Below are 14,796 nucleotides of genomic sequence, written 5' to 3' on the forward strand. Positions count from 1 at the left end.
AGACCAAGAATTAGAAGCCAAGCTAGCATAGTAATTGCAGTTACTCTTCAGATGGACATACAGAATGGTCTTTTCTTATGATTATTTTCATTCAAGAAACTAAATCTGGAATCTCAGCTTGCATCAGATAACCATACTGCAACAATGACTTGGCCAGTTTTTCTAATTTATGACCAAAAACCCCTAAGACTTTTTAAATGTGTTCCTTGTCACTGTATTCTTGCCTTCCTATCTTAATGTTTCTCTACTACAATATGTTCTGCACAGTAATGAACTGTAAAATATATGTGAAAGCAGAAGCCAGCACAGATGTACTGCTATCGGTAAAAAAAAAAAAAAAAAAAAAAAAGGAAAAAGAAAAAAGTGTTTCTTATCAACAGTGAATGATCCCAGCTCTTTATCAGTGCATGCTTCACAGTCTATCAATGAATTCTTAAGTTGTCACTGAACTGTAAATCTTCTACTAACTTCAACACTATCCATCTCAGAGGCTGCTTCTGCCCTTCTTTTGAGACAGTGAAAGAACTGTGCTGTGCACACATACTCAAATTATACACATTTTGTTTGAGAATCAGGTTTAAACCTGGAAACGAACTTTAACAATGCAAATTGTCTTTGAGAGTCCAGTTATCAGTTTACATTTTTGCAAACTTTCCTGGAGAAATAGTGCAAAATACAGTTCCAATTCAGTGTCTTTTTTTGATGCTCAGAGGCACTGGATATACCGTACACATGAGGGTGACTGCACAGACAGAAATGGTTTAGGAATATGAAATAGTTGTCATTAAAGGCATCCTCTGAATATTTACATACCTTTCTTGGCCTGAGGATCATCACAGTTTTCATAGGTGCATGGTCCCCAAGCTGACCATGCTGAGGTCTCACACTCTGTAGGACAGGGAACATGGCACAGCTGGGAGGTGCTGGGAAGAGGTCCTGTACACAGCCTACGGTCCACTGGCCTTGAGGCTGTCAAAAAAAAAAATAAATAAATTCAACATATTTTTCATATGTCACCAGTTATGATGCTCAGCTCTAAACTGACAGAACCATCCTTCATTCAGAAAGGCTGCTATCTCATCATTCTGATATGATGAAGAGATATGAAGTAAAATTCCTGTATTGAAGAAAAGGGGACAGAAGTCAGTCAACAGCATGCAGAGGGACGACCAGAGCCAAATCCAATTAAGTGGAATCAGGAAGACCATAGATATTGCAGCACCCTCTAGGACGTAGACCTTTCATTTAATGGACAGATTATGTTGTAACAATGGCTGTTCACATTGCTGTCTGCATAAACTGATGTCCTGCTACCTTACTGAGTTAAGTTTTCACTGCACTAACTGAAGAAAAAGCTGTATAAATCCCTGTGCTTTTATATGATACTATAACTTCAAAAGCGTGGTTTGTGAATAATTAGATTATTTATAAGCTCTAACCTGAAACATAATTAACATGATGACAAAATTTTATTCTTCTTTTACTCTTTAGACCTCCAGTGCACATTCAGCAATAAGATTTGTGCAACAGCAGTTCCAGTTCATAAATAAGTTTGTATGTAATATATATAGGCATAATGTATGTATAATTATCAAAACTTTGCCCAAGATAACTGACTTTTCATTGCAGTACTATTTATGCACATAAAGACACCTGCGAAGGCAGAATGTTCTGTTTTTTAATGATCTGTAATGCTCTGCAACAAATACAGCCATCCTGTTTCTTCCATGCCTTACAGGCCTCACTCTTTTTGATTCCTGTTTTATACAAACATTCATTCATATCTGTAAGGTCCCAGATGCAATCACAGAATTCACAGTTTACCACTACATTATGAACAAGATTTTAAACCTCCTTCAAAATACAAAACTTGGCAAGATATTAGATTATGATTAAGATATTAGATTAATATCTGCTAGAATGCAAAGTGAAGTTTGCAGTGTTCGTCCTCTTTGTCCAGCTGAAGAAACATGCATTCCTAAACTTAAAGCACTCTCATTCTACTCCCTCTGGACTTCATGGGAAAGTTACCTCATTAATTTTCTACCGCCCCTACAAATATTCTCTCTTGATGGAAAAACTTATGTGACAAAATATATTCTAAAATAACTTTCTATTTGAATGAAGAAAAGAATGACAAAATATCTTTCAGAAAAAAGATATCAGTAACAGTAGATTAAAATTTACATTAAACATCAAGTTGTTTCAGTATTTAAGGATGTGTGCCTCTTTCCATTCAGACTTTCAAAGCAGATCATCTTTCAGTTTAAAGGAAAAGTACTCAATTCTTACTTTTTAAGGGGAAAAGAGAATGAGCCTCTCTAATCTCATTTCCTATTTTGCCTCCTTTAGCAGTTTTACTTCCTTTTTCTCTGTGTAATGGAGGCATGAAGATGGCAAGTGGTCATTAAAGATTACTTTCTCCAGTTTACCAATCTCTTAACACAAAATAACAGGCAAAATTATTCAGCATTTTTACAACACCATGTTGGAACTAAACATGATAGAAAACTGAATTTTATGATAAATTTGACATGCACACTTAAAATGCATAATAACCAATACAAAATTCATATCTACTCAAGAACGTTAAATTAAATAAGCATAAATTGGCAGCAATTGGATTTATATTGAATAGTTTCTAATAAAAAGGGGAAAAAAAGCAAAACAGTAAATGTTAACCATACTTTTAAACATTGATTTAATCAGGAAATTGTCCAAGTGAGACAGTTGAAATTAAGAGTCAATTATACCCCTGAGACACAGTCTTGCCTCAGGGAACAAGGAAAGCATTCAGAATAATGCCTTGCTTCATCTCCAGCCTGCATCAGGATAAAGCACTCACCATCCCACTTGTTAACTGTATAGCACTCAGAAAAGAAACAAGGATCTTTAAGCTTTGGGAGTGTAAAATAGCAGATTTTCATAACACAGATGTTCCATATCTTAGCCAGACTTTCTAAGAGTCTGCAAAGAGAAGATGCTGCTGTGCTACTGTAGTAACTCATTGCCAAAGCCATGGTGGATTCAGGCCAACATGAGATGGACATGAAAGTCCAAAATATAAGGAACTGTGACAGTGCTTGGCTTTAGAGAAGTCAACTGAAGCAGGAGGAATACCATTTCAACTTTTTGAAGATTTTTGTCCAGTAAAATTCTATGTTTTATCTGCAAAGAGTGTTAAGTAAACTACTCATGAAAACACATACTGAAAATATCTGCCTTTTCCATCATTCATTAGAGCATAAACAACAGGTCATTTGGGGACTTGTAAGCAGTATCAATGAATCACTCAGAATACAAAATACTTTTGAAATACTGGTTTTAAGAACATCATTGATGTCCAAAAGTCAAACTTGAGGTCTTTTACGTGTTCCCCTTTAAAACAAAATGAATTCAAAGCTAGGAAATAAACGTCATTTTCCAAATTATTAAAAATGCTGTCATCTGCAGAAGCTGACACAACTTCATTTTCCATCCTGGTTATTTGTTTTCATGACAAACAATGGAAAGAAGCTTCTCCAGCTAAAGTGCTCTCACTCCAAGAAAAACAAGAAAAATCCAAGCTGAGAACACATTATGAACAGCAACGAGGTAGTATATGTTTTTTGCATATTTTTCAATAACATTAAATGCTGTCACCAACAGGACCTGATCCTTCTAACAAGCAGTCAACTCTGTATTTAAACAGTTCCTTTGTGTTTGACACAACAAGGAGTGAGTGTTTGTAGATAAAGAATAAATTTGTGCCCATATCAGAACTTTCTTCCCATCCTCTTTCTACACCATGGGTTTTAATTGTACTTGGAAAAAATGACACAGCCGATCTAACAGTCTTATTCTAAGACAAACTTCCCAAATGAACCAGTTAAATGGACAGATGAAGAGACGGAGAAATTAAAGGAGATGTCAGAACGACAGTGGCCTCCAGGAATCTTGATTGTCAACTAATTACTACATCCCGCGCTCCCTCTTCTTCATCAAGTCAATATTTATAAATTCTGATAGGAGACAATACAAATTGGAGTGCTCTGGGGAATTCTAGTTCAGATAAGTCTTATAAAGTTAACATACCTTCTGGAGCCCTAGCTTGGTGTTTTAAAGACACAAAATGTCAGGAAATGGCAATGAAGTAATTTCCAGCACTCAGACTGGAGGGGACATCAGTCACTTGACGAAACCGTGCAGGAGCAAGCACCGAGAATTGTTTGAGCTTCCTAGCTGGCTAATGAACTCCATTTGCTTAAGTTCAGGTCTGACACTTTCAAATTGTTCTTAAATTTTATGATAACTTACAAATTCATTCAACTCTTTTAGAGCTACATAAACATGTCAGTTATACACATACAGCCAACACAGTTCCCCCAAAAGGGACATTGCCTTCTTGGTGCACTTTTGACTGAAAGGCCAGGTCAGAGGCCTTCATTTACCTACCTGTTATTTCAAAAGTGATGGATAGCAGAGGTGCAGCACTAGCCTTCGACTTGCTCTGTGACTGACTTTCTGAAATAACAGGGAAACGCCACCATGAGTATGTGAGAATGGAGGTCTTGAAGTCACCCTGACTGAGACAGACAGACTAGCAACAGCAAACTGCACTGAAATGAAGGCGTTTCCTCAAAGCTAACACTGGTAGGTGTCTTGCTGGCTTTACTCCATCCTCAAACTACCCCTAGTTTTGAAGTAATATACAATGGTTTGCACGTTTTGCAGAGCACTGGAGCTCTGGTCTTCTTGAATTCATGGTGTGAGGGGAGCAGGAAGGAGGAATGGAGAAATAGAACTTCTTAAACCTGCTCCCACACACGGAAACACCCCAGAGCTGCTTTGTAAGTGAAGATTCGCTTCACCCTGAGTCTGAGCTCTTGCAAAATTGTTCTCATGTTTATGCATCCAAAGACTAGCTACATTTTAATCAGCTTTCTGGGGCCTGCAGAGATTACCTCTGGATGGGCTCTGTGCCTTCCTGTCACACTCTGATAAGGGCCGATTTCACACCCGCCTAAGCCATCGAGACTTCACAGCCTACCCAAATCCTAATCACCATACTGAACAGTAAGCTGCCACGGATTTTATTGTTACCTCTGTTTAGCTAAGAGTTCTTACTTCTTTACTCTGTGGCAGGAGCATCAAAACTTTGTTCCACAGAGGCGATTTACTAAAAGCCCCTGGGCATTTTGATTTGCATTAGATGAAGCAGCTTGAAAACTCCTTCTTTAATAAATACAGATGTGAAGCCTATTGAGCATACAAGTCACACTCTGCTAGTCCAAGTACTCATGCCAGAAGAGATTTAGGCACTAGCACTCCCCACAAACCACTGGAGAGTGCCTTTAACTCTCAGCAGAAACCTTGCTACCCCGCTGCTAGTTCAGCTCTGCTCTAGGTGTTGCATTACACATGGCTCTCTTATAAGGATATCCCTTTTCCTGGAGTATGTGGCTGTATTTCTTTATTTATTTTAATGTTCTTGTGTGTTTTTACAAAACAGCTACAGAAGAGGATAGATAAAATTTAATTAACAAGCTAAATGCAGTTAGTTAAAGTCACTGACATGCATAGATCTATAGTGCTGCATAATCATGCAAAAATAACATAAAAAAAAAAACAAAAAACTTGCGTTTTTTTCCTCCGTAAATACACAGCTAAACTAAGTAAAGAATATTTCTCCTAAACTACTCTCTATTTTCTTCTGAAGCTCTGCAAGCTGTGACAGTGACAAAGAATAATCTCTCATTCAGTTAGGTAAAAAAAAAAAACAAAAACAAACAAACATGAAATTATTTTGGCCTAAAGTCTTCAAAGTGTCTAAAAATCTGACCAAATCAAGAAAAGAAAAATGAATTCCCTGGGAATGAAATGTACTCAAGTTTTCACACATTTCTACATTGAGTTTACATTTCAGAATTGGTATATTACATCTGCATCTCATTCTTCACAGGTTCATCATAAAGGTCAAGGATACATGGGAGATCTGCAGTAGACGAAGGAAACAAATCCAGTATTTCTGACCTTCATTCTCACTTGTTTTCTAATTGAGATATATCCTCATAAGACAATATTCTTCAGTAAGCATTAAGGAACAGTAATTCATAGCCAGGAACCAACATATACATCATAAAGAAATTTCTTATCCTGCAATTAAACATTTTCATCCAAACTAGTTTTGTTGCTTTTTTTGTTTAAGCTTGGATTTATGTAACCTATGGTGTAACAAGGAACTCGTGATAGAAGACAGTGGCTGTCAAGGAGCAATGGAATGATGAAGTGCTCTGATTTTTGAAGACTAATTGAATTGCAAGTAAATGAAATTTACCTTCTTTTTCCTTGAGGGAATTTAAATAGGAGAGGAGATTTTCATTAGCTTGCACACAGTACACTTCCCGGGTTTGAATGCCACCTCCACACAGTGCTGTCTGATTTCCTCGCCTTTTATCCTGTTGATTGAGTAGAGGATCAATGCGGCATTCTGTCCACTCTGTGGTCCGCCAGCCATACCTGGATCAAATTGACATACTGCACATATAAATATTTTCTTGGAGGGAAGAAAGACTTCATATGCAGAAAAATATGGGTGTATGTTCAGATAAGCTAACTGTACTAACAGTGACTTTCAGCAATCATTTAGAACTAGACAGTCTATATGAAACAAACTAGAATATCAAATAAATGTGCATGCTGAGGAACTTAAGAGCCAGAAAAGTAGAGGTAGAAATAAAAGCACAACCCACAACAACAACAATAAAAAACCACAAAAGCAAAAGTCTCGAGTTCATCTTTGATAAGAGACATAGAAGCTTCTCATGAATGTCAAGGTAAAAGAATAATATTTTTATTATCACAGGTACCATTTTGGTAAGTTCCTTTCTCACTGTCAAGAAGATAGTGTCTCTGCAGTGCTGAAGCATACTTGCTGGGTACTGATGAATGATGAGAAGCTGTGAGCTTTCTAATCAGCACAAGAAAGAAGTTCTGTGACTTGGAGCTAAAATCCCAGTCAGAATTATGAACCACAAGAAACGCCACAGAATTCTTTATCCAACAATCACTTTAAGGCTAAATCAAGCAAACTGCTTCCCACTGTGGCTTGGATAAGTGTAAAGATGACATTTCAACTCTTAAATGAAAAATATGAACCACAGTCAAAGGTGGAGATGCAAAATGGCTTAACATCAAATGACATTTCCCCAGTCCCTCCTGCTAGTCTGGTAAAGAAAAAGCACAGTTGGAACTTTAATAGTAATCTTGATAAGTATTACAGCAATCTCTTGAATGTTGGGTGCTTGCTGTCATTTCACCTAAACATTGAACAGGGTTATTTTATTTACTGATAATAAATAATAGCTAATGGCTCTCCCACTTTCCATTTGGGGCCCGGTCTTTCTTTTATTGTGCTCTAAAGAGTATCATTAAAAAGTCTGGCAGCCAGAGATATTTTTCAGCTTTTTTCTATGTTCAGCAGTTCTTCCAACAGAATACCTCAGAAAACAATACTGGCAGAAATGTTATATAGGGAGATTACTGACAAATGAATACAGTTGATTTATTATGATCTTGACTCTGCCTTTGTACACACAAACATATTCTCTTTTAAAAGTGAACACTAATGTAAAGAATAAGTATTTTGGGTTTTTGTTCCTGTATTTAGAGGAAGGAGTGACTTCACTGTAATAGCTGCCATTTACAGCCTTCAGGTTTTTAAGGAAAGCACTGAATTTGCAAAGGATATAAAAATCAAACCTATTATTTCAGTATTACTTTAGTCATGATTTGGTTGATAATACTGGCCATGCATGCTTAATTGAAATTTTTCATTTTTGTATAGGGAGAACTGAACTGAAATGAACCAACTTACGTAATGCATGGTGCTACACCATCTCCTTGAGTTATGCACTGCTCTGTTTCTTCTAATTGAGGGCATTCACTTTCACTGCCAATAGGGAGCTGCTTAATGGTCCGTGATCTTGTACGATTCCCTTTAGGGGTTGTCATGTCAAAGCAGGTTTTAGAGCAGGGGGTCCATTCTGACCACTCTGACACCTGGCACTCCTTAGTGATCACACAGGACTGGAATGTAATTGGCAACTTGTCCTGCTTGCAAAAGCTGGAATAAAAGAACATTTCAATATTCAGCATATATGAACAGAGAGATGTGAACTCCTACAGAAAAATGCTGTCTGTTGCAACAAGCAAATTCAGTCAATATTTATAAAGCTGTTAGATTTCAACCCACAAGTATATGATCTGAAAAGTCAGGTAAAAGTGCCTTTTGTTAAACCAATTCAAAACATATATTTATATCATTAGAAATGATTAGCATTGTCATCTCTTATATTTATATTAAAATACAAAACTTCTAAGTATGTATGAAATGCAAAAGGGAAAATAAAATTTTTAACAACTTATTTTCTGTTTTTAGGTATGCACAATTATTTGTCTTGGAACAAAAAATGCATGAAAGATGAATAACAGAATGAAGTCATGTATATTGAATACTTGGACACTGTTTGCTTTATTATCAGCTGGTGTATTGCCACAGTAATACTGCATGGTCTAAACCTCTCCCTTAAAACAGAGCCTTTTCTGGTACAGTGAAACCATAGCCTTAATTTCCTGTTCACATGATTCTGTCATTTCATTTCCATTATCTAGTTGCTTTAATCACATATTATGTATGCGTATAGGTTGTCAGCAAAATTTTCTCCTTCTAAATGCCTTTGCATTTTCTAAAGTTACCCTCCAACAAACCTATTTCTAACTTTCCATCTTCATTTACAATAGGAAAATGAGAAATACTGAAGCTCAAACACAAACTGATTGTAACTTTAACTCCTTCATTATAACTGCAGTGTAGGTATGCATATTAAGTCTGTTTTGTAATAGAATTCTGGCTTCTAAAGTAGTTAGACAGGAAAAAGATTTATCTGCAGATGGCACAATGAAACGATCATTCCAATAATCAACATAACAAGTGGCACTTTCACTGTTTTAATTAAAACAAACAAACACACACTACCATACAGAATAATTAATGCTAACAACAACTCTGTTGCTATGTAAAACTTTTCTATACACATAGCCAGGATCCTGTTGTACTGCTATTAACAGAACTTCCAAATACAAGAAATAGGGATCCTTGATGAGACTAACAGGAGATCTATTTAAAAAGAAAGAGTACTTCTGCATCTTGCTAACAGAAAACCTTTGGTTTTGGAGTTAGAGTCAGCAGGTTCTGAAAGGAGCTGGACAGATTTGTGGTCAATATATGGATACTGAAAAGACTAGACAGATATACTTGCCATTATCCCTAGTACATCCCTAACATACTTTGGACAATGGAGGAATACAAAGGGAATAGACAAAAAGAAATAGCCAAGACACTTAGTGTTTAAACAGTATCTTTTGAGCAGTTTCATAGGCTTGTTCAATGTAATATGATTCTTCATAAGGCGAATTGCATGTTCTCATTATTTGAAAGTTGGAAAACAAAACAGAACAAAAAATATACATTACATACACCATTTATTATGCTTTAGAACAGAAACTATACCCTATCTAAGGTGAAAGACACTCAAAGCTGCTGAGAAAATTGTTCCTTGATAGTGCCTGGTGGCCATTTTTTCATTTTCCTGTAGTCCCATCTGGCATAGGACTACAGTAACTACTGACAAAGTCAATACAGAAATTACTAAGTTTCTGGTATTAGATTCATTTATCCCACCAAGGAACACATTTTAATGACTGGAGGATAGATCTATTCCTTATGGATTCTAACATGAACAGTACTTGCAAATCAGTGAACAGATGATAAATCATTGCCTCATCCCAAGTTTGTTTCCAGTGTGACTCCTAGGAGAGAAGATAAAACCAATTTCTTTACTTATACTGTGACTGAGGCTGAATTTAATTTTACATGCATCTTGCCAGTGAAGATGCATAAAATTGCCACTGCAAAGGAGCTTTGGTGAGAACTAAAGAGATCAATTAGATATATAATATTTTGCTGTGGACCTCACAAATCTAATTTTCTTTGGGAGAGGTTTTACTTGAAAAATACTAATTTTCAGTCTCAGAAGTATGGGTTTGTTTGTTTGTTTGTTTTCTTGTTTGTTTGTTTTATTAAAAATAATAGTAATTCTCTTTTTACACTGAAGCTAACCATCAAAACCCCAAAGTTGTCTCTGGCTGCGATTCCTACATGGCTTCATACAGAGACTGCTTCCTTCTGGGACAAAGGAAACCTCCACTGCAACACAAAGTGTACTAGTTCTTTGGGTAGATCAATGGATTGGAGAAATGAGACCTTGAGCTGCAATCGAGCTCAAAAAGATATGTCCCATGCCACCACCTGAATCATTATCCTGGTGACTGACAAATCTTATGGCAACAGGTCACCCCAGAAAGAAGTGAGTCAGACAATGTTATTCATTTCCAAAATAACCACAAAGAGCATGACACCGAGTGGGGATGTAGCATCCTTTGTCATGCAGCAACCAGCCTCTGGGAAAACTGAATAATACAATGGAGTGTTAAAGACCACACTGAGAGCAGTGGGTGCTGGGACACTCAAATACAAGCCAAGTAAGCTAGACCTGCTCAATCATACCTCTTATGTACTGTAGAAGGAAATCAAGTATCTGTAGTGAACATGAAAAAACATGCTGGGAAGACAGCCTGAGTTATTTCTGCTTCAGGCAAAGACAAGCTTATTTGTAGGATCACTTTTCCTCAAGGACCTGGGTACACATGGTAGGTAATGTGGAAGGATGATAAAGTCGGTTATTTAACTCAAGGGGATTTGATTTGATATTGAGTGACAACAGCTAATAATTTGAACTGTATGAAGTTAGCAATTGTATAATACTGCGTATCATCACTAATATGATTGTTATATGCCTTAATAATGGTATTAGAGTAAGAATCATCTAGATCAAAGAAGAATGAATTCTAACAAAACAAGATTTAGACTCAACATCATGCATCATCTCTCCTGCCCTGAAAGACTGTTATGAGGGAGCCCAAAGTCATGGACTAAATCAACTCCATGGAAAATTTAGATGAATGGCCCACGGTCTATAGGAATGATATCTGTGTGTAAATCAAAGGCAAGAAAGGTGATGAGGGTGTACAGGAAAGGAATAAGCTGTGATATTGTGCCAGTTTCATCTGGGACAGAGTTGTTATTTCATAGTGCAATGCTGGTTTTGGTTTTAGGAGAAAAACAATGTTGTTAACACACCAATGTTTTAGTTATTGCTAAGCAGTGAAGTCAAGGACATTTAATTTTATCATTCATCTTATCATTTTATCAAGGACACTCATTTTATCATCTTCTCATACTGTATTGCCAGAAAGGGGGCTGGAGAGGGGCAAAACCAGGACAAGTGACCTAGACTGGCCAAAGGAATATTCCATACCAAGTGGCATAATGTAAAAGAAACCTAGAAAAATGAAGGGGAGTAGGCAAGGGGACAGATGCTGCTTGAACACTGGTGAGTGGTGAGTAATTGTGCATCACTTGTTTTTTATGTATAATATACATATTTGCCATTGCAAAAGTCATGCCTCCTATTTATTTCCATGGAAAAAAGAGCACAATTATGCTATTTCATAGAGTGAATTCTCCACTACAAAACACTATTTTTCACACAGCAACGACTATTAACTATGCATTTTTGCCAGTGATGAACAAAAGCCTGCATGCCATGCTCGTAAAAATCTGTACCAGTGGAGATAATCCACTGTCACTGTCACCACTGCTGAAATACACCACCTACCACCTCCCTGTGCTCATATCTACTGTTTGGTCTACATAAAATGCTCAGCAAATGTTGACTGATGTCAGTGGGTGTAATTTTTACCTCACGGAGTAATTTGGTGGAATAACTTTGCTTCGCATACAGGCCATGTCAGATGCTGTTCTGTCAGATTTCCTTCTGTTCCCACCTGTTACATGTCAACAAAATATGGAATACTGGAGGGAAGGTTCAACCTCTACTGCCATACCACCAAAATCTACCTATGACGTTGTGGGCCAACATAATAAAATAGGAGGCATTACTTTTAGTGCAGATCTGTGTGTATGTGGTATTATTGTTTATATATTTTCTTTCTCTTTGTTTCCAAAACAGTAACAAAACAAACACACAACATGCATGACAACAAAAAAGAAAACCTGTCCTGTCAAAATATAGCACCTTATGTATCTGTCTTTTGGCAGAGTACAGTGTGCTATACTATTTGAAGCAAGGTTGTGCTTCAAGGAAGTATCACTTAAAATTAAACATAGGATGGGAAAGCAAAAATTAGGGCTTATAAACAGGTAGATGACAGTGTGGAAAGAAAAGGCAAAACCAAGTAAATGTAACAGGGCTTGAATGAGTCTAACTGCCATTAATCCAACACTGAATCTATTTCCAACCTCAAAGACTTGAATTAGATAAATGAAGTAAAGAAAATATGATGTCAGTTCAAAGGGCAAAAGATAGGCCATAATTGCTGCTCAACATCTTTTAGAGATGTGTGGTTAGGAATTTGTGTTTAGTCACGTTCTGCAGCCTCACTTTTGCTCTTTGCAGCAATAAATAAAAAACTAAACATTGTTTCAGATAAGAAGATTCCCCATGGGAATTTCAAAGTAATTTCAGGGATAATTGAGGCTACAGAAACAAAGAGAATGAAGGTAGAGTCATAGGCCTGGAGCAAATGCACCACAGTACCTGTGTATTAATGAGCAAGTTGGTAGCTGAAAGTAGCCTTTTCACAGAACTTTTATATGTGTGATAAAATTGCATTAATCAAGCAGTAAATCAGTTTTTTCTAAAGTACCCCAAATTCCTGTTAGAGGGTAAATCATACTTTTATAATTTTTAAAAATCAAAACAATTTGTCTTAATATGCCAATGACCTGTTAAAGTGTCTGTAGTCTTAGTCTGAACATTTATCTTTTAAATTGTGTAGAAAAGTTATGGAAGAAATGATTTTAATTAACTTGTCTGTAAGTCCAACTAGGATTTTTTTGATTATTATTTTCATATAATCATAGAATAATTATTATGTTATTATTATTACTCCCAATATATAAAGGCAAAAACTTGGGACTCCTTACTGATCTCAACATTGATACAGAATAATAAGTTTTCTGTAAGTTATCTAATTTATTTTATTCCATTATCTTATAACTTCCATCTACAGGTGAGGGTTTTTGTGTATGTTTTTCCTCCACACATTGATGGACTTCTAACTGAAAATTTAATGAGAAAATACAAATAAGATGGTTCTAACCAATGATTCCTACAAATACCTGTCTTTCAATAGCCAAAAGAGGGCACGAATGGAAAGAGGTCAAGTATTTGGTCACGCTTTTCCAGCACACTCCCATTTTCCAGTAAACTAGCATAAGGTCTTCCCAATTACAAGTTACATCTTTGCACTGAAGAACCCTTTTCTTCTGTGAATTAATGCAGTTACTATCTGAACCTGGCTAAGGTCCTGGCATCTGTTTCATCTTGGAAGCCATAAGTTACACATCACTTTTACTCACCAATAACCATAGATAGGTTATTTCTGATTTAAAGACACACTGTTATTTTCACTTCCTGACATTAGGCCTTGCATAACCATACTCTATGCATTCTATCAATAGCACTGATGAGCCTAGAGACTTCTCTAAGCTTGGTCCTCATATGTCTCTTTCTTATTTCCAAAAGATTTCTTTCGCCTAGTCTCACCTTGTTTTAACACAGTTATACCCTACAATCATGGGCTCTTTCCTGCTAATTGGGCAACTCTGACATGTAAAACTGGCCTGGATTTGAGGGCTCTCCAAGATACATTCTGAGGATGCCCCAAAGAATTTGAAAGAAGAAGAAACGTGAATAATCCAAAAGTTAAGGGGACATCATTCTGAAGATCAGTTTGCTGTTTTTCCCAGTACAACTGTTCTTCATGTTCAAATACTACAGAGCTTCCATGCAGCATTCATAATTTAAATCTAAAATTGTACAGCAGAGAGAACATTGTTCACAAGAAATTTGTTTAATTTACCCAGTGCTGAAATTTAACAAGAACTACTATTTACTGTTTTTACCTAAAACGTTAACACAGACCAATTGACAAAGTCAGTATAAGCCAAATAAACTGTTCAACATTTTTTATTTGTCTGCGCTACTCTACCATGTCTTCATCGTTCCTTCACCTTTATCAACATTCAGTGTTTGGTTTCTTTAATGACATTATTAGAGCTATTACTCCTTACTTTCCATTACCATATGCATTCTCCTGTAATTCTGATATATTTTTTTTTTCTCTATTTGATTTCCCATTTAATTACATACAGAGGCTCCTGTACTTCTGAAATGAATAGCATGGCTGTGGTTCAGCAGGGAAACTCATGCCAACATAAACTTTTCTCACTCACAGGAAACAAAAGCCAGGGGTTAGAGTTGTAATGAAAAAGGACTTAAGCAGAATTTTACATTTAAACTAAAAACTGTGATCTTTCAACTATGAATCAGTATTTGATGTGGTAGTAGACCACATCCATAGGCTCTTTGCCCTTCTTGCTCTAGAGTTCTCTGTAGGTGCATTTATAGGTTTACTCAGGCTGCTCTAGTCCTGATGTGGCTGACCTACCCTCATTCCTGATGTGGAAAACAGACACAGCTACAACTAACCATCATCAGGAGAGCTCAGCACATCAGCAAACTCACCCAAAATATGCCTACCTCTGTTGTCAGGAACCACACCAAAGAAAACACAGGCATTAGATACGCTACCCCCTTAGAGATGTCTAAG

General features: G+C 36.6%; 1 protein-coding gene across 1 annotated transcript in view; it reads right to left on the reverse strand.

The window, feature by feature from the left end:
• The window catches only part of THSD7A (thrombospondin type 1 domain containing 7A), a 261,280-nt gene that overhangs the window by 99,544 nt on the left and 146,940 nt on the right, over nt 1–14,796 (reverse strand). Inside the window, exons 5-7 of the mRNA XM_072327327.1 lie at nt 7,856–8,104; nt 6,317–6,498; nt 814–969 (exon numbers count right to left, since the gene is read on the reverse strand). Coding sequence (XP_072183428.1) covers nt 814–969; nt 6,317–6,498; nt 7,856–8,104 — 587 coding nt within the window. The remainder of the gene's footprint in view (nt 1–813; nt 970–6,316; nt 6,499–7,855; nt 8,105–14,796) is intronic.

Source organism: Excalfactoria chinensis, chromosome 2, assembly GCF_039878825.1.
Source record: "Excalfactoria chinensis isolate bCotChi1 chromosome 2, bCotChi1.hap2, whole genome shotgun sequence".
Taxonomy (NCBI): Eukaryota; Metazoa; Chordata; class Aves; order Galliformes; family Phasianidae; genus Excalfactoria; species Excalfactoria chinensis.